Source organism: Emys orbicularis, chromosome 8, assembly GCF_028017835.1.
Source record: "Emys orbicularis isolate rEmyOrb1 chromosome 8, rEmyOrb1.hap1, whole genome shotgun sequence".
NCBI classification, from domain to species: domain Eukaryota; kingdom Metazoa; phylum Chordata; order Testudines; family Emydidae; genus Emys; species Emys orbicularis.
Window position 1 is genome coordinate 39,161,733 of NC_088690.1, and position 26,130 is coordinate 39,187,862.

Here is a 26,130-nt window from a genome sequence, read left to right on the forward strand (position 1 = left end):
AGTTAATATATTTGCTATGCCAAATAACACAAGCTAGATTAGAGTTTAGAATGACAATTGTTTGCTTTACACTGGCAATGTTTTGCTGCAAATAACACAGTTTCAGAAAAATATTAAACATTTGGCTACTGTGAAAAGAATTATAAAGCAAAATTAAACCCTAAAATGCACTGTATTTGGAAGAGAAAAGAGTTGCTTTGTATTGTTCTGCTCAGTTACACTTGTAGTAAATTTAAACATGTGTGAAATTCCCAGACACTCTGCTATGCAGTTCTTTCTCTTCACAATAAAGTCCAGGGTACCTGCTGAACAGTGATAGTACTGAACCAAGAAGTAGTTCACTCAGTGCTTCTGGCTGCAGAAGGAAGAATTTGAGATGTTTTGTTTTTCCTGGTGTTTCCCCCCCCTCCCAGAATCTTAATGTAAATAACTTTTATAAAGGGCCATATTGTCCTCCATGCAGGAAAAATCTGCACAGGAAACTGAGTTTTACCTGGCAGGTATGATCCATCATGGGAGCTTGGATTAGAACAGGCAGAGTTTGGTCCTCTAAAATGATGACTTTGTTGAAATCGGTGTGAATCACAGGACACTCAGCTCTCTGATAACCATCTGCTTTTCCCAAGGCAGTATAGTTTTCTCAGGAGAGTTTTGCTATTCTCTGGGACCACGGGTCTCATTCTCTGGGAATAAGGATGTCATTAAGAGAAAACCAGTGTACAACCAGTATGACAAGATCATCACTATATTAGGCTTCACAACCCCAGTGGAAATAAAGAGATGTGATGCTGTGGTGAGTGGTCTCCCGCTCCACTCCCTTTTCAGTCAGAAATCCCAACAGTTCAGAGCACCTGCACAGAGGTTTCCACAGGATCAGGAGAAAGGGGAACTTGCATAGGAGATGCTGCTGTCCCTCCCCTTCTACACTCCCACCCAAGCAGTACTTGATTGGGCTCCTCTCTGCATGATAATTCCATCTGATAAATATTAAAGGTGAACTTTTAGGTAAGTGGGGTTTGTCTCTCTACCCCAAAAAAGAAGCAGGCCACAACCTCATGGATCCTCCAAGATTTGAGCACATCTCAGATATGGCTTCTGGAGAGCTCTATCTCGAGATTCTGTGCCTCTGCGCTGGCTCAGGACCCCCCCTCCTTGAGCTCCCTGAAAGCACAGTCCCAACCACAGGCATCCCTGGGACCTCCTGTGAAGTCTAACCGCTGCACTGATTCCCAATGGATTTAAGGGAATTGTGCACCCAGTCCCCAGCTCTGCCCATCTTGCCCACAGCACATTGGATCCCAAGAGAGACAGGACAGAAGAACAGGACAGAAGAGGACAGAAATCACAGCTCACTGCTTGAAAGAGAATCAGTAAAACTATGTCCTCAATGACATTACCCAAGAGTGCCGCTTGTGAAGACAGTTTTTGTAATGTGGATTCATAATCACTATGTCAAATCCTCATCAAATGGCAATGCTTTCCTGTCACTACCAACCTGGGCCAGATTAGAACTGGTTCCATGTGAAGGTAAAAGGCTCCATAATCCATCACTAACCCCCTGATCCCTGTTAGTTCCCCCCACATCCATTTATAGATACCAACTGTACTCACTTTTCAATCCTCTAAGATTTTTTTCTGATCTAGTTATTGAAAACTTCTCTTAAATACCCAATTTCCTTCCTGATTTAATTAACTACTCAGATAAGTAGAGATGATTGCAGAAGATAGACTGCCCATTTTGTTAAGGATTTGACAGACAAAAATAGAAATCTGGCTCCCTTTGCTGGCAGAGTAGTTTAATCTATCTAAGGTATTTCTAAGGCACCTATCATGTTGTATCATTCCTTCAGCCCTTCAATTTGGTTCTCATCCATAGTCATAAGGTTTTCACATGCATCATTTGGATTGCAGCCCTTACAGCAACACAAATGATAGGTGAGTAGCCTTTAGTCCATGTCCTTTTGCTAAGTCTCACGAGAGGTAGACTCCAAGCACCCCTTCTTTGTGATCTCGAATAGGAAGAAGATTTATTCTCCTGTTCAGGATTGTCTGCATGAAATTCCCAAATACAAAGATCCAAAGCACAAAGCTTGTCATAAGTTTTATTAATAGAAAAATCAGATTAAAACGAATCTTGTTTTACACTGCAAAAGCTAATACAGATAGAAACCATTGTGCATAGGAACATGAGTAGCAGCTTATATTTCTGGTGTATATCCTCTCCCCACAGCTTGAGAGTTTCTTCCTCGCCCCCTTAAGCAGTTAGCACATCAGGTCTTGCATCTTCCTCCCTTCCTTCTCATGGTCCCTCAGTTACACCTTTCAGGTTACTTATATCTACTCACCACAGGGTCTTATCCACAAAGGTATTCAGCCAGATGTACCCTCCAGAGAGGAGATTAGTCTCTTATGAAATGTCCTTTTTGACTTCCCCAAATTGTTTGGTTACATTACAGTGATCCTGTATTGTTTTTGCAACTCAGCGTTCTCTGGAAAGTGTATGCGCAAATTGGTTTTTCTTTGCATCTTATTTGCAAACCAGCATTCCCACTGTCCATTGTTTTAGCCTAAAACAACATATATGCTATTTGTCCTGGGGGTGCTAACCTGAATCCTATTGACTGTCTGCCTTGCATATGAGTTTAGAGAGGATTTATCTAATTCTTATGCGCTGTTTACACAGATTCTATTTCATATCAAATATTGATCTGTTACACCTTGGTATCTGAACAAACAATAGCTGTCATGTGCAAGGTGACGACAGTCTTTTAGAGCACAGTAGCTGTTTGCTAGGTTATGGTAATTATAAACAATGGTGGTAAGCAGTTATTTGTTTAGTGATGGAAAACCTAGTCATGGCATCCTTTTGCAGGATGTTGCTTCCCAGAAGAAAAGTCTTAGAGTATGTAAACAATCCTACATACTTTCAGCCTACCACAGTGTGTTGCAAGACAGTTCTACAGAGTTATTACAAAGAGTTGTTGGATACAAGTAAATATTCTGAAACTGTGCAGGAAGTAAATTTTGGGGGATATTGTCATCTTCCATTGTCACCTGATACTGAGTACCTGTGCTAAGAACTTTCTATGTATAAGAGGACTAGAGGAAACATTAGCACCATTAAACAATAAAAAGTCCACTGGACATCTTTAAAGATAATCATAAAGACATTTTATTTGTACATTATTTCTGCATAATTTCTTTCAGGAACTTGGAAATATTCCATTAGATTTGTTAAAATAAATTCCTGTTTTCAACCAGGAATAATTGCGACGTAACTTCCCTTCTATCCAGAATAAGCAGTTTAAAAGTACTGCAGACATGTAGATATCTGTCTTTCAGTAATGTCAGCTTAGTGGCAGTCAGCACATATTATCACAGTCAGGCACTAAATACTTCCCCCCATCACATTTAGAAGTCACACCATGACCTATTAAGTATGACAGCCTCCCATAGAATAAACTACAGAACTACTCATTTTAATTGAAAAGAATGGAACAGGTTATCAATAGACTGACATAGGCTCTTGAGACCTTTCAACCATATAATATAATTATATAATAAGAAAACGGACATATGCTAGCATAGCTAGCTTTTATAATTATCGAGTTTATTCCCCTGAAGTTTAAGGATGTGTTCTGGCATTAGTGTTCTTTATTTAAGATCTAGCAGCATGGAAGCAGGGTTCTCCAAATAGGATTTCCACAAGTTAGAAAAACGGGCCATTGTAGCTCCATCAATAATTCTATGATCAGCTGACCAGCTCACATTCATTATCTGTGCTTTAAATACTTCCCCATTACCATTAAATCGGGGAAGAACCTAGAAAGAAGAGAAGGGAAGAAAATAGGAACCTGATGAAAGAAACTATACAAACATGATTCTTGTCTTAACAATTGCTAGAGCAAATATAGAGTAGTATTTCAATTAAGAGAATACAGATTTCCCCCCAATTGTTTATGTAGTGGGTCTCAAACAGAATTACCACCTACCACTCCTAAGCAACCCTGTTGAGTTTATCTTAATTCCTCCCTGACTCCAAATTATCCTGCTAGACCAGAGGTCCCAAAACTGTGGGGCGCGCTCCCTACACGAGCATGAAGGAACATTTGGGGGGCATGGCTGGGCCTGGACCAGCCCCCATGTGGGGCAGGGAGGGAATACCACCCAGCACCACTCTCCGCTCTGCTCTGGCCCTGCCCCCAGCCTTGGCTCCTGGCCATGGCACCCAGCCTTGGTCTTGGCCCCAGATCTGCCCTGAGCTGCAGCCTGAGCCTTGGCCCCCTTACCCTCATCCGTGTCCCCTTCAGCCCCTCAGGGGAGCTGCGGTCCCACTCCTGGCCCCAGGGGGCGCGGACAGGGATAAGGGAGGTATGACTCTGAAAAGTTTGGGGACCACTGTGCTAGAGAAGTTGATTGAACCTTTGGTGCTGAGGTGACACATGCCTCCCAAACCTTCCCTAAAAGCTCAAAAAGGCATAGGGGAAATATATGAAAAGTATTATCCACTAAGAAATGTAGGGGGAGGGTCTGTTTTGGTTTTTTGCTTGTCTACACTACCAAATGTATTTATCTGACTGTACAAAGTTCTTAGATAGATTTAAATCTCTGGATCACGTAACAAAACTTAAATATCAGAAGCAATTTGTTTCAAGTGTTCTCCTGGTTTGAAACCCTGCAAGTATTCTTTCTGAACAAAGATGGTATTATAAAACCCCTACAAATATCAGAATATAATCTAATTTTTTTCTTTTATACCTAGAAGCCAACAAGTTAAATAAAAACATCATGAGGTGAATATAATGGACTTCTGGTAGACAATCCCGAGCCAGAGACAAAAGATTTTTGTTTATATTTTTCGTCTGTGCTCAGCCTTTTAAGTCTTATAAAAACATTGTAAGATTTCATTTACAAAGTTTACATGGTGTCCTTCTTCCACATCTTATAGAAAAAATGCTTTCAGTAAGAACAATGTACAGTAGTACACCAGAGTTACGAACTGACCAGTCAACCACACACCTCGTTTGGAACCAGAAGTATGCAATCAGGCAGCAGTAGAGATGAACACCCCCACCCCCAAAACCCCCAGAAACAAATAAAATTCAGTACTGTGTTAAATGTAAACTACTAAAAAATGTAAGGAAACTGGTTCTGTGCTTGTTTCATTTAAATTAAGATAGTTAAAAGCAGCATTTTTCTTCTGCATAGTAAGGTTTCAAAGCTGTATTAAGTCAATGTTCAGCTCTAAACTTTTGAAAGAACAACCATAAAGTTTTGTTCAGAGGTACGAACATTTCAGAGTTACGAACAACCTCCATTTCTGAGGTGTTCGTAACTATGAGGTTCTACTGTATCGAAGGTAGACGAAATGCAAAGTTTTAATTGAACATGGTCTTACTACAGTACAAACACCTGTGTCTTTGTAGTTAGATCAACATACACATACCTGTATCTTTCCAAGAGCACCAATAGCTACTTCAGGAGGTAGTATCACTGGTTTGGCATAGGTACCACCAATCTAAAAAGGGAAATCAAGAAAATTAGCTCAAGAATATTCCAGGAGTGCCCATTTGCAGTAGCAGCATGTTTCTTGTATGCTGTACTGTAATATTTGTTATAGAAAACACTTTTTTCTAACAATTATACATTTATCAATGTAACAGGTAGTAGTTATTTTTTAACCAATTTTTTCAATGTAAAAACATTTTTTTAACTCACTGTGCCAATATTGGAGAGAGTGAATGTTCCCCCAGTGAGGTCATTTGTTCCCAACTGGCCTGTAGAGCCCAAGGTCAGAAGGCGATTTAATTCAGAAGCAATCTCAAACACGCTACAGACCTGAACATTTTTCACGTTAGGGACAATCAAGCCTTGTTCTGTGTCCATAGCAACTCCAATGTTGTGAGAAGCCTACAATATATTCAGTTACAATACAGTAAGTTTCACTAACCAACCATACGTTATATGTAAGTTAATGCAAAAAAAGGAAATATGAATTAGCTTTATTTTATACAAACTAAAGTGCTAAAATATTGTTTTCAGTATTTCCACTAAGGAAGTTTCTGTTCAGAATAAACCACACTCTATGCAGATTTGAATTTTTTAAAGACAAATCTCTTTGGTACTCTCCATATAATCCTGGAACAGTAAAGGCAACCTCCAAACTGTTTTTGGGGAGTTTAAATCTAGGAAATTTAGGATCCTGAGTTCGACATCCCCTTGGAAATATGAATTCTTTATTCTGTTAACAAATCTGTGCACACATCGTAACAATAAAAACTATCACCCATGCTGTCAGTCTCAGCAGTGACACCATGAATTTAAAGGAAACAGAGACTGAACTGCCCTTTCATCCTCTGAAGTGATTCAGAAAGAGTAAGTCTCAGAGATGTGGAGTAAGACAGTTCAAGGGAAGCTTGCATTGCTGACACCTGTGCTATATCATTTCTGTAAATATAGGAGTTCAGTCCTCAGGACCATCTACCCAGTACCGTTCACAAACACAAAATAAATCCATGCAAAACGTGTATTCTGGATAGCCCTGACCACAAACTCCCTATATTTTCTATGTTGCATGTCAAGCTTCCTGCTTTCTGTCATACCAAGAAAATCCCTTTTTTTTTTTTTTTTTAAGTAGAAAGGTGACTTATTTAAGACATCAGGGTTGATAGACAGAACAGTGTCACCATTGCCACAGTAACAAAACATTTCTACCCCTAAATTTTTATGGGTTATGGTTTGGGACTGCTTGGCTCCTTGTCAGAAAGAAGAGCAAGAGAGCAGGTTGCTAATATGGCTAGCAGTGGCATGTCTTTCTTAGCAGGCGCTATATAAATAGCATCAATTGCATTAATCTAGCCCTCTCCATTCAATCCATTTTGATATTAGATAGAGGTGGTGGTGTACGGATCATTTTCCATCACAGTACTTAAGAATTGCTTTGGGATCTATTGTTTTCCCCCTTTTCCATTCAAAAAAAGTTAATTTATTTGTACTGAAAAAAAGCCCTGATTATTAGATGCTTGGAGGAGCATTACTTTTTTGGCACGGGAGTATTTTCATAAAATTGCACAAACCTTGTATGTGATATTTTGACAGTTTTCATCCACAGATGCATTAAGAATAGGATAATGCAATAATCCCAGAGAAGCTGCCTGTTAAACATAAAAAAACAATATTAACACTAAGACCTCTCTTAATACTCTTATCACCCAATGGAGAAAGGAAGGGGCAGGATGAGTGTACCTCAGGCAGCTAGTAATATCCAGAATGCAATCAAGTGTTTGTCTAGGTTACTCTAATTTCTATTTTGAAATACTCTGGAGATCCATACAAGTACCTAGATAGGTAAAGGGAACGGGTTACTGTAAGCAAGAAGAGTTCTCACTGTAGAACTAAAGAGGGTTTTTGTGTGTTGCTGATTGTAATGATGAGAGGGATAAAATAAAAAGACAATTAAAAAAGCTGGATGAAACTAAATGAAAAAATGCAGAAGAAAAGCAAGTTTTTCCTTCCTCCCCACTATGTCCTTTGGTGTCAACAGTATATGCCATCAGGAATCCTGTTCTGACATGCAGCTATGACTCACCTTTATGAAGAAAGGCATAAAGGAGAGTTTAACTCCACGAACTTGTGCTAGAGGTTTCAATTCTTCTCTCAATTGAACGAGCTGAGTTAAGTCAATCTCATCACAATAACCAAAGTGAGGAATCTTCAATGCAGCAGTCATGGTCTTTACCATTGCCTTGTGAAAGCCTGAAAAATATTCAATGAGTGCTTTTACCAATAAAAAGCTTTTAGAAACTTTAGAGTTAGTCAGTTTCTAACGTTCAGTTTTGTTTGAAAAACTATAAATCTTTCTTTCAAAAGTTGGGATAGAATCCACTTATGATCATTCTTGCTTGGGCACCAAGTTACTTTAGTACTACACCAAGAGCTACTAAAATAGCACTGGATACAACTGGACACTCTGAGTACCTTTCCCAGACCTGAAGAAGAGTAGCTCCGTGTAAGCTCAAAAGCTTGTCTCTCTCACCAACGGAAGCTGGTCCCATAAAAGACACTACCTCACCCACCTTGTCTCTTTGTATACAATCGGAATTTTACCATGAGTGTGAAAATACTGATGGGGAGACTCGTTATACACCTGAAGCAGGTACCCAATAACTTCAGTAATGAATTTATGCTGCCCCAAATGTTTGGAATTATTTCCGTATCCTAGCATCTGCCTCTAGATCATTCCTACAGGCTAACCTTGTGTGCAAGGCCCACAAATGTTAAGCTGCATCAGTCTTTTCATCTTTTCTAGCCCAAATATTATGTAACTGAGGAAAACAGAAATGTAATTTGCTCTCCCAGTGCATCTTGTCTTATCTGTGCCCATCTTAGATTGGGAGCTCTACATGGCAAGACTGATTACATCACACATAAACAATCCTACTCATTGATCCTGCTAATAAATTACATAATGATTTCTATAGGAATAGTATTTGCAATACTGTTTGAAGAATTCCAGAGTACCTATTTCCAAAATTTTGCACAAAATGTTTTTAGATGTTCATAATGCACAGTTAAAAAAACAGAATTTAAAATGAACAGGTGCAAGTCACAGCCCGATGTTACTAGCAAAGAACATGATGAAACCACACAGTGCCAGAGAAGAACACTGACAACCCTGTCTGACCACCATTTGAAAAATTATTTCAAACTCCTCCTTTCTGCAAAGCACACTTACCTTTCCTGATTCTCATTGTCTCCCCACACTAGTGTGATTACAAGATGAAAGCTGGCTCTCCGTCAATGGGAATAGGAGAATCAATTTAAATGTTATCATTCACTGACTAATTATTTAGAAGCTATATCAACTATGAGTGCTACTTCATGATTGCATTTATGTTTTTACCTGTCACAGCCTCAGTTTTATCTTTCCCTGCAAACACGATGGGCTTGGAAATGGGTATAGGAATTTTAGTTCCTTTGTCCTTTGGAGCAGCTGGCGCAGTCTCCGATTTTGGTAATGGTGGGATAATTTCAGGTTTTGGTGATGGAGGTAAAATAGCTCCCGTCTGCTTGGCCAAATAATTGAGAATATCTTCTTTAAGGATGCGGTTATCTTTCCCTGTTCCAACAACTTCACTCAGTTTAATCTGAAAAGTATATAACAAACTATAGAACTTTTGCTATATAGCACAAGTAGAGAAATTATATGTTGTAATTGGATTATAAATACAAAAATGTTACAGGTACTCGAGTAACATTCCTCAGGTTAATACCTTCTTGTGACTTAGTATCTGCTCAAACACTATCTAAACTTTCTGAAAGACCCTCTGTGTCCTTAATTACATATATATATTAAGGCAGAATAATGATTATTTAAAAGGTACTTTTTTCTTATAGGAGAAATATTATATACAAGCAGTTCACAGCTTCAACAGTGAAACACTATTCATTTGAAGCAAGCCATTTATCAACAACTTTTTTCATTGTTGTTCCCTGGCAATTCACCACCAGCTTTCAATAACATTCGAGTTTTATTGCCCTCCCAGATGCAGTCAGACTAATATACAAGCAATGGATATAAACAGAGCTGGCTTCAATAGAACACAATCCTACATTGTTTTCCATGGCAAGGCGACGGACAGCAGGGGTTGCCAGTGTTTTGTGGCCTTTTATCTCTTGGTGTGTATGTTCTTCATGAGACACAGCAGGTGTCTCAACAACATCCTCTTCTGAGGCTACATCTGAAAATAATATAAAAACTGCTTTAACTTTACTACATTGCTCAAAGTGGTTTTGATTAAAACAGAGATATGTATACAGGTTATGGTTATGAATATATATACACACACACACACACATACATACATATAGATATATACACACACATATAGACAGATATAGAGATATAGATATAAATGGTAATTGTAACTCTGGTTCAACTTCAGCATTACCTCACAACAGGGTGATGAAGCACTCCGGAAGGGAGGGGCTATCTCCCCAACCACAAGACACTGGTTTCAAGCACCTAGTCACTTCACCTTGAATGGTCCCTTCACCTTGAATGGTCTTTATCTAGAGATCTTGATCTGTTTTATCTTGTATTTAGCCGTGCCATTCTAAGTACGTTTCTCAGACCTGAGGAAGAGCTCTGTGTAGCTTGAAAGCTTGTCTCTCTCACCAACAGAAGTTGGTCCAATAAAAGATATTACCTCACCCACCTTGACCTCTCTCTGGGACTGACATGGCTACTACACTGCATACACCAGGCCCTTGTCCAGCCCAGGAGTAAACAATGAGGAATCATCAAAGCAAATGGGAACAGCTTGAAAGTGAAAAGAAACCCCAGTCTTCAGAAACTAAGAAAGGAGAGAGTTTTCTCCACTTTGAATATCTGTAATGACTGAAGAAAAAAACTGCCACCCCTTTTAAAATGGAAGGAGTTTGTACTGAAGATCATCCAGAATTTGAAGGACTGTCTTGATCCCTCCTACAGGTAGGCTGGGAAACTGTTTAAGGCAACAAGTAACTCTTATTAGAAAAGGGGTTTGATCTGCTATGAAAGTGAAAAGCTTGAGGTTGTGTCTTTATGTTTGTTTTCTGTATAGCTCATATATATGTTTGCTGTTCCTTACTATTCCATCTTTGAATCTATGGTTTTTCTATTGAATAAACTTTGTTTATTTTCATCCCAAGCAGGTGCCCAGTGTGCAAACTGTGTGGAGTGTGTATGCCATAGTGAGCTAACTGGAAGAATGTTTTCATGACTTCAGGGGTGATGAACCAGAAGGGAACAGACCAAGTATCTGGTAATTCTTACTCAGGGAGGATTTATTTGGGGAGACTTGGGACCTGGAGGGCAGTTGGTATCTTCTCTGCAAAGAATAACTACACTGGTGAGAGCCAAGGTAAGACCTTATGCTTGTGGGTAGACTACTGGTGTCAGGGAATTGAACCCATAGCTGCACAACACAAAGGCCCCCCAAGTTACAAGGCAGGCAATGACAAAACTCCTTACTGGTCTGGATGGACCCCAAAACATCACAGGAAACCTTATAAGAAACTGTCCATTTTGGGACCTTTTAAAAACAATCACTAGATCAAATCAAGCAGTTTTGTCATTTTTTAAAAACACACTCAGGAAGAGAATTAACCTCAAGAAATTATGGATTTTCTAATCTCTAACTAACTGTATGAACAGTAAAAAAAATCCCATTCTAGTGTAAAAAACTAAATGATTATGGAGATAAAACTGTGTTTAAACATATATAGGGTTTTTTTTCTTTTGGCAATAATACTGCTACTAGGGTATTTCACTTTACCTGAAGTAATTTAAATGTAATTAATGTTAATACATTTAGAAGTGGATCAGAAAAATACACAACAGTGTTAGATATTATTAAAGTGATTAATGCCACGTCAAGTTAAAAAAGCTTATTTGCAAATAAAGATTTAAGGTATCTATGTGATATTTAAATAAATTACTAAACAGTCATTATTTTATTTGAAATTCTAGTTAGTTCCTTGCATTTTACTCCCTAAAATAAAAGATAGCTCAGAAGTGTGTGTGTTCTGACGGGTAAAAAAAGTTCCAACGATTGAAACTGTCCTCAGTGTTGAAGTTTACAGCTGCAGTTGTTTACATTTCTCTGATATATTGCAGCGCTCAGAAGTTATTGTAATTCTCTCCAATACCTTTGGAAGCCGGAAGTCTGGGGAGAGTGTATACTTTGCTACTGTGTGATTTGTGGCATTTGCCATCACATGAAAAGAAAACAAGTAACAGTTGCAAATTTACCGTCATATTGTACATAACCCAAATTATAGAATTTGGATTATCATAAATTTACATAAAATAGATTTTATTATCCTTTTCACAAGTATGTTTCATTATTGTGGTTTCACTTGAGATTATCACTTTAGAGATTTAAGGTAACATTTTAAAAAACATCTCAGTGACTCTGAATGTCAGTAGGACTTAGACTAGTAATTCTTAAAAACATTTCACCGTTACAAGTATAATATAATTATTCAACAAGACATCTGGTGGACCCCTAAGATAACCAATACTTAATTTTATTCTCCTTCCCACAAACCATAGCTAGGTTGGTACCAAATACAAAGATATTATGCAAAACTGGACCACTAATTTATTTTTAGTGAGTTCATCGTGGAACTGAAGGCTTCTTTTTCAATATACAGCTACCCAATGGAAATGCAACCCCTTCTCTGTTATTAAAAAATAAGCTTATATAGGGATATTTTTAATAGATAGCTGAATAAAAGAAAAACTTTAGCCCCTCCTAGAGATCACAGAGCAAAAAGAAAAGCATCCATTTTTCTTGAACTAACACAAATCTATCTTTTTGCCCCTAAGAAAATATTAGTCTCGTCCCCTAGCGCCCCTCCTCTACTTGTGCTACATTGATGACATCTTCCTCATATGGACCCACGGAAAGGAGGCCATTGAAGAATTCCACCTGGATTTCAACAATTTCCATCCCACCATCAACCTCAGCCTGGACCAGTCCACACAAGGGATCCACTTCCTGGACACTACAGTGCAAATAAGTGATGGTCACATAAACACCACCCTATACCGGAAACCTACTGACCGCTATACTTACCTACATGCCTCCAGTTTACATCCAGGACACATCACACGATCCATTGAGTACAGCCAAGCCCTAAGATACAACCGAATTTGCTCCAATCCCTCAGACAGAGACAAACACCTACAAAATCTTTATCAAGCATTCTTAAAACTACAATATCCACCTGGGGAAGTGAGGAAACAGATTGACAGAGCGAGACAGGTACCCACAAATCACCTAGTACAGGACAGGCCCAACAATGAAAATAACAGAACACCACTGGCCATCACGTACAGCCCCCAGCTAAAACCTCTCCAGCGCATTATCAACGATCTACAACCTATCCTGGAAAATGATCCCTTACTCTCAGAGACCTTGGGAGGCAGGCCAGTCCTCGCTTACAGACAACCCCCAACCTGAAGCAAATACTCACCAGCAATTACACACCACAGCACAGAAACACCAACCCAGGAACCAATCCCTGTAGGAAACCTCGTTGCCTACTCTGTCCCCATATCTACTCTAGCGACACCATCTGAGGACCCAACCACATCAGCCAGACCATCAAGGGCTCATTCACCTGCATGTCTACTAATGTTATATATGCCATCATGTGCCAGCAATGCCCCTCTGCCATGTACATTGGCCAAACCGGACATCCCTACGTAAAAGACTAAATGGACACAAATCGGACATCAGGAATGGTAACACACAAAAGCCAGAAGGTGAACACTTCAATCTTCCTGGACATTCTATAACAGATTTAAAAGTAACTATTCTTGAACAAAAAAACTTCAGAAACAGTCTTCAAAGAGAAACAGCAGAACTAAAATTCATTTGCAAATTTAACACCATTAATTTGGGCTTGAATAGGGACTGGGAGTGGCTGGCTCACTACAGAAGCAGCTTTGCCTCTCCTGGAATTGACACCTCCTCATCTATTATTGGGAGTGGACTACATCCTCCCTGATTGAATTGGCCCTGTCAATACTGGTTCTCCACTTGTGAGGTACTCCCTTCTCTTCATGTGTCATTATATAATGCCTGCATCTGTAACTTTCACTCCATGCATCTGAAGAAGTGAGGTTTTTTACCCATGAAAGCTTATGCCCAAATAAATCTGTTAGTCTTTAAGGTGCCACTGGACTCCTTGTTGTTTTTGTGGATACAGACTAACACGGCTACCCCCTGATACTAGTCTGTCTGATAGTTATTTACAGACAGAGGACAAACAAATGCATCCTCCTCTTAAAATTGTTTTAAAAAAATCCTATATGGAAGTTTAAACACCGAGCCTTAGTCAATAAATATTACACACAGCCCTCCCAACCATGCAAAGCCTGGAAAATCTACATAAGCAGGATATACAGAGGCAAAACCCCTAGATTGAAATCCTGGCTCCAGTGAAGCCAATGGCAAAACTCCCACAGACTTCATGGGAGTTTCATCCCTAATCTTCAGGAGAGAATTAGGGTCATTTGCCATGCACCCCAACTCCTGACTCTATCTCTTGGGCTAGATATGTACAAGAATGCAAAACTGCCAGTATATCATTGCAGTGTTGTGGCTGATTTTAAAAGCACAAACTAGTTGAAACTTAAAGTTTCGATTCCCAGAGTAATACATCCCCTTGTGCAGATGAAATATTATTTATTGTACAGGATATAAAATTGCATGCCTTTATGTAGAATGGAGCTGTTACGATTTTTGTGGGAACCATGATTTTGAATTGTCTGACTTGAAAATTTCAAACTCTACCACCAACAACTTTGGATTTTTTTCTATTTTTTTTTTGTGTGTGTGTGTAAAAAAAGTAAAAAGAATGTTGATAATATTTAAATGCATGCACCACTGTTCTACTTTATGTAGTTCAGGGGTGGGGAACCTTTTTTGTGTCAGGGGCCATTGATCCATCCAAAAAATCAATGGTGGGCCACACATGTTCAACTCCCCTGCCCGGGGGGGCACGGAGGCTAGGGGCTTCTCTCCCCGTGCAGCGGGGCAAGCTGGTGTTCATGGCTCCAGCCCCGCCAGGGGGGGGGAGTTAGAAGGGGGAGAGAGGAGGGCACCGAGACTCAGAGCTCCCCCCCCCCCCCCCCCCGCGCGCGCGGCAGGGAGAGCCAGCACTTGCAGCTCCAGTCCATCGGCACCCGAGCCTCCGTGCCCCCCCACCCCTCCCAGCGGATGAGCTGAACGTGTGTGGTCCATGGGCCGGATGAAAATGAGCAAGGGGCCGGATCTGGTAGTTTCTTATATATAGAAGTTAAATTGTATAGATTTTAATTAAAAAAATCCTGGGTGTCAAGCACTTGTTTTCATAAATGTTTTCTGGCTTTAGCTAGCCTACAAAGCTTGTTTCGACTCAGTTTCTAACTAAGGCCCAATCCTACAAAGATCAGTGTATGTGTTTAACATTCTTATATTTGTTGGATTATTTAAATGGTACACCTAGTATAGGATTAAAAGAGTGATTCTCTTATTTCATGTCATAATAACAAATTATTTTGTAATTTGTTCAATGAAACAATAAATATTGCTATAATGATATTACGCAGTGAAATTACAAAAAATGTAATCTTAATCTTGAATTCCCCTGAATACCTGGATGGTTTTGACAACAAAAATAAATTAATATGCAAGAGGAAAAGTGTTTACAATACCTTTCAGAGCATCAGTTTCTATGTCCACTAATGGTTTTCCAACATAAGCAATTTCATCTAGATTATAATGGAGTTTTCTAATGATGCCATCATAACGACTAGTGATAGTGACAGAAGCTTTATCACTTTGTACTTCACAGATGCTATCAAACTGAGACACACTATCACCTTCTTTTACATACCTATGGGGGGGGGGGAAAAGATAGGCTTACATAGCACATGAGAGTAAAATTATACTGGCTCAATGTATTCTTTTAATAAACCCATTTATGAATAACAGTATAATATAATGTTGTTTAAAATGTGAATGTATTCTGTTGTATACCTCTTGCCAGCCTATAGACAGGAGAACTATCTTTGATATGCAAAATGTTACCATGACTTGGGATTCTTCCCCACAATACATTTGTTCTATCATTTTACTACAAATATTAGTGTTCTCTTGACAGTATACAAACCATTTCTAACTAAAAGCCTCATGTTCAGTTAATTAATAGCACAGGTTGGTCTGACCCTGACAACATGAATATGTGACAGGGAAGCTCTACAGTTGGAGAGTCTACCTCCAGCTGACACAGAGCAAAAAGCATTCCATGGCTGCTTTCCCCTTAGTGGAGTCTCAATTCTATTCAATCAATTTACCATTGAGGTTTTGGGAATGATTTCTGTGCTAGGTTCTTCCATTTTAAAAGGAATTATGGGCCTAACTGGGGTTTTCCTAGCCAGAAGCTCCTTTCCAAAATTCAGCCTAACACATGTGGCCCAAACTTAAACCTCCTGCACCCCCAAACTAGTCATTGTGGAGGGAAGAGAGAGTGCTACCTTTAGCTGTAATTAAATAATGGACTCTCCCCCAAAGCAGTCCATGATGAGGTAGAACAATAGAATATTAAACTCAGATTATACAGGGCATGGGTCTTCAAAATGTGGCAAACATAATTAAAAAAAGCCTACACAGGTAACACAAAAAGGTTATTCACAATCTATTGATAATTAATGTAGACATTAAAGCATTTTTAATTTCTGAGTATGTTAGTAACAAAATTAAACTTACCATTCTTTCACAGTCACCTCTGTAATTCCTTCTCCAATATCAGAGAGCTTAAACTGGACAATTTGGCCATTTGAAACTTGAAACAGATAATCGGACAAAAATAGCAAGTTAAATATTAAATCTAAAATACCAGCTAGAAAAATGTTAATGCACCAAATATACTAGATTATGTACTAGTAATTAGACACAAATCACAGACTACTAACATAATGGGAATGTAAAATAACTTACTTAAATATAAAAAAAACTTACTAGCAGATGTTCTGAACAATCTGTGTTGATGACTAAACTTGAATGCAGATTTGTCAAATATGCTCATGTATTTGGACTTTATAAAGCCAACACTGCTACACGATCTAATATGGTGAACACAGATCTGGAGGGGGAAAAATCTCAAGTATTAAAAAGGTGGGGTCTTAAATTACAATTGAAAACATTCTATAATGTATACAGATTCTAAATTAGCACAGTCTTTATTTGTCATATGTACTTATATAGTTTTACTAATATAACACTTGGGAGTTCAAAAACATCAAAACATCAAGCATTTTGTCATCACTAGTGAATAAAAATCATGACAAGATTTGGCATCAAATATATAGCTGTTATTGTTTCTAAGCAACTGGCATATGTTTTACAAAGATTACATACACACACTAAACACAAGTACAGCCATTTAAAATATTCATATGCAAAATGCATGCTGGAAAGAACTTTTAATGTGAGGGAAAAAATCTGTACATTTTCCTTTGACTTTATAGTAATCACAGGTTGATCTGGGGTGCTAATTAGAAAGTAATTGAGATTCTAGGGCACAAACAACTGCCTTTCCAGTCCCATTTAAAATAATCTAGAATTGGCACATACCTTCAGGTAATTATTCTTTAACATCAGCTTTATTAAATTATTTTAGCATTGGGTATAATTTGCATGTTTTCTTTAGATCTGAAATTATATACAGTCCAGAAACCTAATTCAGGAGTCAATACAATAGTCTGAAAAGTTCTTTGATATAGAGGCACTGTATAGTCACAGAAGCAGTAATTCTGGATAAATGCCTACAGGCCAAGAGTGCACCCACTGAAGTTAATGGGTGTTTTATCATTAACCTCAATGGCAGTTAAACCAAGCCCTTAGAAACAGAAACCAGTTTACTACTTTAGCATGTATTGGAGCATAAGCTTTCGTGGGTCTCATGCGTCTGATGAAGTGGGTATTCACCCACGAAAGCTTATGCTCCAATACATCTGTTAGTCTATAAGGTGCCACAGGACTCTTTGTTGCTTTTTACAGATCCAAACTAACACAGCTACCCCTCTGATAATTTAGCACGAAACATGTTTATTTAAATTTTATTCTGGTTTTATGTTGTCTAAATATGATCCCTAAAGCTAACAAAAATAACTTTAAATAAATTAACTGCTGAGATTTGCTACTAAAAAACAAAACTCAGGTGCTACAATGTACCTCAAGTGGCTCAGACTGTAAAATTTAGAAATTATCTTCTTAGAGGATCCAGAAAACAGGATACCTGCATGGGAAAGTTTGCAATTATGTGTTTTAACTTAATTTTCCCCCCTCTCTTAGTTCAGACAAATAGAAAAGCATATTAACTTCCTATAGACAAAGAATATTAAACTTCTCCCATAAACTAGGAAAGGATTGGTTTTATGTGACACCTTTCATAAGAAAGGTAATCCAGAATACTATGCTATATTGAATTTTAGGTACTGTTCACGTATTTCTTAGGCATATTAGTATATATAATTTGATCTGATATATAAATACCCATAACTGTTTCCTTTTTTTCCAGAAACAATATTTACATTGCACAGGCTAACTCTAACAACATTCCAATGTCATTTTCAGCTACCTTTTAGCTACTTGTTACTGAGACAATCTCTGTTGAGCCAGAATGAGTATTTTTCTAATTCCCCCTATGAATATCCCTTCCTATTTTCATGACAAAAATTCAGCAAAATAATATTAAACGACAGTAACTCTTGTTTCATGAAAACATTTAAAGTTTATGGCAAGTTAGATTATGTTCCAGTAAAGTGTGAATGACTTTTCTGCCCTGATTTTTGGATTTTTTGTTTGTTACATGTTTACATCTCCCCACTTGAGATCATGGCTATATTGTTTGCTCAATAAGGCTTATTAATTCAGAACATAAAATACAATTCTATTCCCTTATAAAGCCCCTAACTGGAAAATGCTCAATATTTACCTGAATAGATGATCACAAGCAGCAACCTCTGAACTATCACTAAATCTGAAGTTTCATGAATGCATTCCATTTGATTTTAACATTAGGTAACCATTGAAGATAGTAAATTAGTACTGTCACTGCCAAAAAAACAGACTGGTTTTGGTACAGAAGATTTTCAGTCCTGTCTTGAGTTGACATTTTTAGGAATAATTAAAAACTAATTGCAGTGTTTTAAATGAAATCTGTCTTTGATTTTTAATACTACACATTCTTTATTCAGTTAACATATTAAATGAATCATCCAGCATGTAGTCTCTTTATACAATAAGGTGTTACTTTCTTAACAGCTCAAATCCATGGACTAAAGATGCTGGTAATTTCACTGCGTAATATCATTATAGCAATATTTATTGTTTCATTGAACAAATTACAAAATAATTTGTTATTATGACATGAAATAAGAGAATCACTCTTTTAATCCTATACTAGGTGTACCATTTAAATAATCCAACAAATATAAGAATGTTAAACACATACACTGATCTTTGTAGGATTGGGCCTTAGTTAGAAACTGAGTCGAAACAAGCTTTGTAGGCTAGCTAAAGCCAGAAAACATTTATGAAAACAAGTGCTTGACACCCAGGATATGTCTTTACTGGTTGATTTAACCTGGTTGATTGGCACCCAGATCTGAACACCAGCGTTAGCCTAGACTGGGTTTGAATGTTTCCATAGTAAAGTCATACCAATGTTACTGTGTCCTCTCTGTTTCTGCACTCGCTTGTGTGTACTTGGGAACATATCCATGGTTCTTTGTGCTGAGACACTAAGATTCTTTCCCAGTCAATTGTTGGAGAACTTTTCTGTCCTTTGAGGGGCACTATAGGAAGGGTATTAGAGGACTACCAGCACTTAAGTGATTTTACCTGGACCCTCACTGTAAAGCGGGCTGGTTTCTGCCCAAGTGAAAGCAGCAGATTCTAATCTATACCCTCAGCCATGTAAACTAGCCTGGATGTGAAGTACCTCCAAACCTGGGTCACAAGTTTTTCTATGGAGATAATGGGGTGTGGACTAAAATCTGGGTAAGAGCCCAAATTGACTGCACAGTGAAGATATACCCATTGTCAGACACTGCCATTGTCTGACAATTATAGTAACACAACAGTCTTCCTATGCAAACGTTAAACTTATTTCCAGAATGGTTCTGCTGGCCCAATTTTGCTCCTGGATTTCTAGATAGGTAAAAGAGGCCCCTGTGCTTTCTCAATCTACAGCTGTCCAGGAGACTATACTGCTAGCTTCACGACAGCAGTTGATGCCATATTCCCTTCAGGCTTGATTACCATTATATTGGGGGGAGGGATAGCTCAGTGGTTTGAGCATTAGCCTGCTAAACCCAGGGTTGTGAGTTCAATCCTTGAGGAGGCCACTTAGGGATCTAGGGCAAAATCAGTACTTGGTCCTGCTAGTGAAGGCAGGGGGCTGGACTCGATGACCTTTCAAGGTCCCTTCCAGTTCTAGGAGATAGGATATCTCCATATATTATTATTATTATTATACTCTACTTAAAGCTACTACTTAAGTCCATGTGGAAGCTTCAGTTAGCGGAGAATGCCAATGCTTTCTTCCTAAGTGGGGCAGCTGGAACAACACATGTGCTCATAACTTTGCATTGACTGTTAGTTTGCAGTTACAATGCAAGGTGTTGCTCTTTACAGACCTGAATTAAAGTTATGGGACCAGTTAAATTAAACTGCAAAGCACTCAATCTCAAAACCCAGTCTGAACACAGTGTGTTCAGTCTAAGGCCTTTCAGTGAAGGATGCCTACCTTGTGAACTCACTTGTCTCGGCAGTCTCTCAGAACTAGAACATAACTGAACTTCAGGGTAAGTATTTTTTTAAAAAAATATTTGTTTAAATTTTGTTTTGCATACATTTTCTATATTTGAAAGTGCACAGCTGCCTTCATAGAAATCAGTAAAATAAAAATTGTATCACAATGTTATGATTATTTTATCATGAAACCTCAACATAAGTTACAGGCAAAAATATATTTACTGAATCCTGACAACCCTCATGACTCTTTGCAGTGGATGTTTTCAGGAAGAGAAATGGAATGTCTTCCAAGAGTAAGAGAAAATGCATGCAGTTAGGTATCCAATCTAAACAGACAATGCTAAATTACAGACCAGATAACTCACTGATGCAAATAGACAAAAGAACCACTTTTACCTTAACATAGTTTTCCTCTGGATATGAAAAGCGGGCATCCTGATTAGATAGAGGACTAACAAGACAACGCAGAAACAAGAAGCGGGAGTTTTCAAAATGCTTTGACAATTACAGTGAGTTGAATATTGTCTAAAAAAAGGTTGATTGCTAAACTGTTTAGACAATTGTCACAAAAATCCTTCACTACAGTATTATTAAGTGAATCCTAAATAAGAGTAACAGATTTATTTGGGCATAAGCTTTCGTGGGTAAAAAACCTCACTTCTTCAGATGCATGGAGTGAAAGTTACAGATAATCTGTTAGTCTTTAAGGTGCCACCGGACTCCTTGTTGTTTTTGTGGATACAGACTAACACGGCTACCCCCTGATACTAAATAAGAGGGAAAACTTGGTAGGTCTGTGACTAGATGGAATTGGATATAATTGTTTATAGCTGATACGATGCTGTGGGGACAAAAAATATCCACTTCTCTCACAAAGCAGGATATATGTTCATTTTAAATGGTTTTTCACTTGGAAAAGCTCATGAGATATTTTAATTTTTGTGAAGTTCCACACGACAACAGCAATCATATAATCCTACACCAACATGCTTCAATAAAGGTTTCAATATAGACAGTTGCAAATACTGAGCATCATTTTGCAAAAACATTTTTAATTGACGAGATTACAAGTTTTATTAAAAGCAGACTGTTTGAACCCCTCCCAGCAAGTCAAGAGACTGCTTATGCCAGCTCTTTGGAGCTACACATACAACATGGTTGTGACGCAAAGACACATACACAAGGACCATATATAGCCTATATAGGGATGTATTAGTATATGAAGGGAGTTGTCATCTGTGTGGGATATATAGGTGATGCAATGGGACAGATAATTGTGAGGCTTACCTAAAAAAGGGTATAACTGGCTTATGAAAATGTGTATTTGAGATGTGGATTTCCTTGTAGAGATGTTTGTATATTGAAGAGATATGAAACAGTAGGGAAATATCTGCATTGGGATGTCTGGGCTGGTGGGTTATGGGGTGGGCAGGGGTCCACATTGGGGTGTCTAAGCTGGGAGGCTCTGGCATGGGGACCACTGGGGTGTCAGCTATGGCAAGGGACAAGTCAGCACAGGGGATTCTTGGACGGGAGCTATGGCACAGGGATGGGTCCACATGGGTATCTGGGACAGGGGGCTGTGGGGTGTCTGGGAGGAGGGTTAGAGTGTCTGAGACAGGAGGCAATAGCCTCCGGGAGGGGTCCATACTGGGGTGCCTGGGATGGGGCTGTGGGAAGGGACAGGTCTGCACTGCGATGTCTGGGGCAGCGGGTCTGAGGTACCTGGGACAGGGGACTATGGCCTGCGAGAGAGGCTCGCACAGGGGTGTCTGGGATGGGGAGGGGTCCAAAGGGGGGTTACGGGGCAAGCGGAGGTGTCTGGGGCGTCTCTCCATTAGGGACCTTCCTCTCTCCCCTGCTCAGGCGGGGCAGGAGGTGCCAGAGGCAGCGGCTCCCCGGCGGGCCCGCGCACCCGAGAAGGCGGGGGTGCACGCGTTGCCTGGCCCCTCATAAGCTCCAAGGCGCCCCGCCCCCCTTACCAGGCGCCCCGCAGTCCGCGAGCAGCTCCTCAGCGCCCTCACTGCCGCCATCTTAAACAGGAAAGAGAGGGAGACCCCACAACGCCCCCCCACACCTCCCACCCGTCAACCAATCAGAAGACAGCGTCAGACACAGCAGCCAATCAGGGGGTAGAGGACTAGCCCACTCCCAAAGCCAGTCGGTGGTCTAGGGAGCGGCAAGGTCTTGGGGCATCAATTTGTTAGGGCGAGGCGGAGCTTTGTGACTCGGGGCGGCCAGCGCGTGGGCGTGGCTGGGGGGCGAGCGGGCGTCCCCCAAAGGTGAAACTGCTGGGGAAGGGACTTCAGGGAGACTCGTACCGCACAGCACGGGGCGAAGCAAGGAATCGTGGCCGCTTCAAACGGGCCCGTCTCACCCACGTGATTTCACAGCGCCTTAAGTTCACCTATGCAGAGTCCCCACGCCCATACTTATACCACCACCAAAGGTGGCCGGCTTTCCCTGGGGATTGGAAATGATTGTCTTTCCCACTCCCCTGCAGGAAAGACACACAAACCAGGGGCTGCGGGATGAAACTGACTACTACAGCACTCAGTCTTCATCAGTGATGTTTGCATTGATTGAAGCACCGCAAAGGATGCCGTCAATGCACAAAGTCAACAAATGTGGGGGACCGGGGAGGATGACGGTTTTTCTTTGATCTTTCAGTTATAGGGATTTTAGAGGTTACCTAATAGGTACAAAAATATCAGATTGAAATATGACTATAAAAGGGAATTTCCGTTTTAAATTTCATAATAAACATTAAAGAGCGAGTGATCATCAAATAAAGTTGGTATTTCTCGTTGTTTTAGTTTTTTTAACTCTTTACTCTCTGAGATTATTATTCATTTATTTTAATTTAATTTTCTCAGAGGAGAGCCCTGCAAATCCGCAGATACAAAGCAAATATCTGCAGATATCTGAAGATCATGGACAGATGCTGATCCAAATTTTATTTCTAAAGCCCTGCAAATCTGCAGATATCCATGGATTATTTTTGCGGATCACGGATCAGATGCGGATACAATTTTTGTATCCGTGCAGGGCTTTATCTTGGAACTTTCACAGCAACTGAAAATGCATACTATCAAAATTATCCCTTGTATCTACACAGTAAGACCTTGTCTGCACACAGTGTTCCTAATGTGGATGCAGTTATATTGGTGTAAATGTGCTTATAACAACATAATTTATTCCTAGGAAGCAGAATAAACTAAACCAGTAGAAGCACATTTACACTAGTATAACTGCATTCAAACTAGAGGTTGTACTGGTATAACTATTGCAGTAAAAAAAATCACCCCCAAACATAATTATACCCATACAAAATCTGTAAGAAATATTATATCCCTTTATTTTATGCCCCCTTTTTTCCTGTTAATTTTGATAGCCTTATCATGTATTGGATTGATAGTTTTCTTAACTTTTTCACAGTTGTTTCCTGCTTTATGAGTGGCAAAAGCAACTATGAAAGGAGGCTGGTTAAATTATTCTACCATATTGTGTATAGCTATACAAATTAGTCTGGATTAGTATCCTTAATTTGAGAATTTTATTCAAAACAGACTCTGCAGCTGTATAATATTTGGACATTACTAATCCACACCAATTTTGAAAGGATTATCTATGGTCGTAATAGGAATGTTCCTTGAAGTCACTGGGACCTGAGGTGCCTACAATTAAGTATTTGCAGCACTGGGGACTGAACATTCTCTTTTTGTATATTGAAAGCAATCAGTTTGTTGTCTGTAAACATCTCTTACCCTCATTAATGGCATAGATACGTTTAGAAATCAAGTTCCTCCTTTGTGGTCCCAGCATGTAATAGCTCCTTATAGTCCACTGAAGTTCTGCTGCAAACTTCACTTGCCGCAGAAACAAACATACTCTTGAAACATAAGCCAGCTTGCAGACAGTTATAGCAAACAGCTGTTTTAGGCTCTCAGAGGAGAGCCCTGCAAATCCGCAGATACAAAGCAAATATCTGCAGATATCTGAAGATCATGGACAGATGCTGATCCAAATTTTATTTCTAAAGCCCTGCAAATCTGCAGATATCCATGGATTATTTTTGCGGATCACGGATCAGATGCGGATACAATTTTTGTATCCGTGCAGGGCTTTATCTTGGAACTTTCACAGCAACTGAAAATGCATACTATCAAAATTATCCCTTGTATCTACACAGTAAGACCTTGTCTGCACACAGTGTTCCTAATGTGGATGCAGTTATATTGGTGTAAATGTGCTTATAACAACATAATTTATTCCTAGGAAGCAGAATAAACTAAACCAGTAGAAGCACATTTACACTAGTATAACTGCATTCAAACTAGAGGTTGTACTGGTATAACTATTGCAGTAAAAAAAATCACCCCCAAACATAATTATACCCATACAAAATCTGTAAGAAATATTATATCCCTTTATTTTATGCCCCCTTTTTTCCTGTTAATTTTGATAGCCTTATCATGTATTGGATTGATAGTTTTCTTAACTTTTTCACAGTTGTTTCCTGCTTTATGAGTGGCAAAAGCAACTATGAAAGGAGGCTGGTTAAATTATTCTACCATATTGTGTATAGCTATACAAATTAGTCTGGATTAGTATCCTTAATTTGAGAATTTTATTCAAAACAGACTCTGCAGCTGTATAATATTTGGACATTACTAATCCACACCAATTTTGAAAGGATTATCTATGGTCGTAATAGGAATGTTCCTTGAAGTCACTGGGACCTGAGGTGCCTACAATTAAGTATTTGCAGCACTGGGGACTGAACATTCTCTTTTTGTATATTGAAAGCAATCAGTTTGTTGTCTGTAAACATCTCTTACCCTCATTAATGGCATAGATACGTTTAGAAATCAAGTTCCTCCTTTGTGGTCCCAGCATGTAATAGCTCCTTATAGTCCACTGAAGTTCTGCTGCAAACTTCACTTGCCGCAGAAACAAACATACTCTTGAAACATAAGCCAGCTTCCAGACAGTTATAGCAAACAGCTGTTTTAGGCTGTTAGAAGCCCGGCTTCTTTATTATGAGTTTTTGGGGCCTCAGGCCTGGCTGATCTTATTCTCTGCTGCTCTACATTCTTCACACATCTAGGAATACACCTTGGAGTATGATGGAATAGTCAATAAGGAAGTGCATCCGAAGAAGTGGGCTGTAGCCCACGAAAGCTTATGCTCTAATAAATTTGTTAGTCTCTAAGGTGCCACAAGTACTCCTGTTCTTCTTTCAATAAGGAAGCACAGTCAAAACATGCTGATAAAGCGGAAATGTAAACAAAGGGAAGTGCTCTCAGTTCTCACTGACTTCGGGGGGGGGGGTCGGGGGTGCTCAGCGCCTGGCAGGAGTGGGACCAAGATCTAGGCACTTTTCCTCACCCCCCAAACTTCTCTCCGGACCGGCCTGAACGTGCTCCCTTCCCCACAGTGAGGGAGAGTCGGGCCGGGTCTATCGGCTCTCCGACCTGCTCCTCACAGCTAAGTCGCCCCCTAGAAGCCGCAGTCGGGAGGGGGCCCCGCTCTCTCTGCAGCTGCCAGGCAGCCAGTGGCATTTCAGCGCTGGCTGCAGCCTCCGCCGCTAGCTCAGAGCCCGGCTGCTGCGTCCTGACTCTCCCCAGCCACGTGTTACCGGCTCCAGCTCCCTCCCTGCACCGTGCCCGGCCTAGGGAGCCTGTTCCACCGGGGCCTCGCTGTCTGCAGAGCCCAGCCAACTCTCCATCGTCTCGGCCGCTCTTACCCGGGGAGGCGCCGCGGCTGCCTG

The 26,130-nt window shown here is 39.7% G+C and overlaps 1 protein-coding gene across 1 annotated transcript; it reads right to left on the reverse strand.

Annotated features, from left to right (window-relative positions):
• Nucleotides 1–3,193: 3,193 nt before the first annotated feature.
• DBT (dihydrolipoamide branched chain transacylase E2) lies at nucleotides 3,194–22,399 on the reverse strand. Its single transcript, XM_065409662.1, has 11 exons — nucleotides 22,340–22,399; nucleotides 16,557–16,680; nucleotides 16,305–16,380; nucleotides 15,251–15,432; nucleotides 9,613–9,740; nucleotides 8,903–9,146; nucleotides 7,589–7,755; nucleotides 7,077–7,154; nucleotides 5,719–5,910; nucleotides 5,447–5,518; nucleotides 3,194–3,822 (listed from the first exon to the last, which is right to left on the reverse strand). Exons 1-11 carry the CDS (start codon nucleotides 22,388–22,390, stop codon nucleotides 3,655–3,657), a joined length of 1,482 nt encoding a protein of 493 aa, XP_065265734.1. The 5' UTR covers nucleotides 22,391–22,399; the 3' UTR covers nucleotides 3,194–3,654.
• Between the last annotated feature and the right edge of the window lie 3,731 nt (nucleotides 22,400–26,130).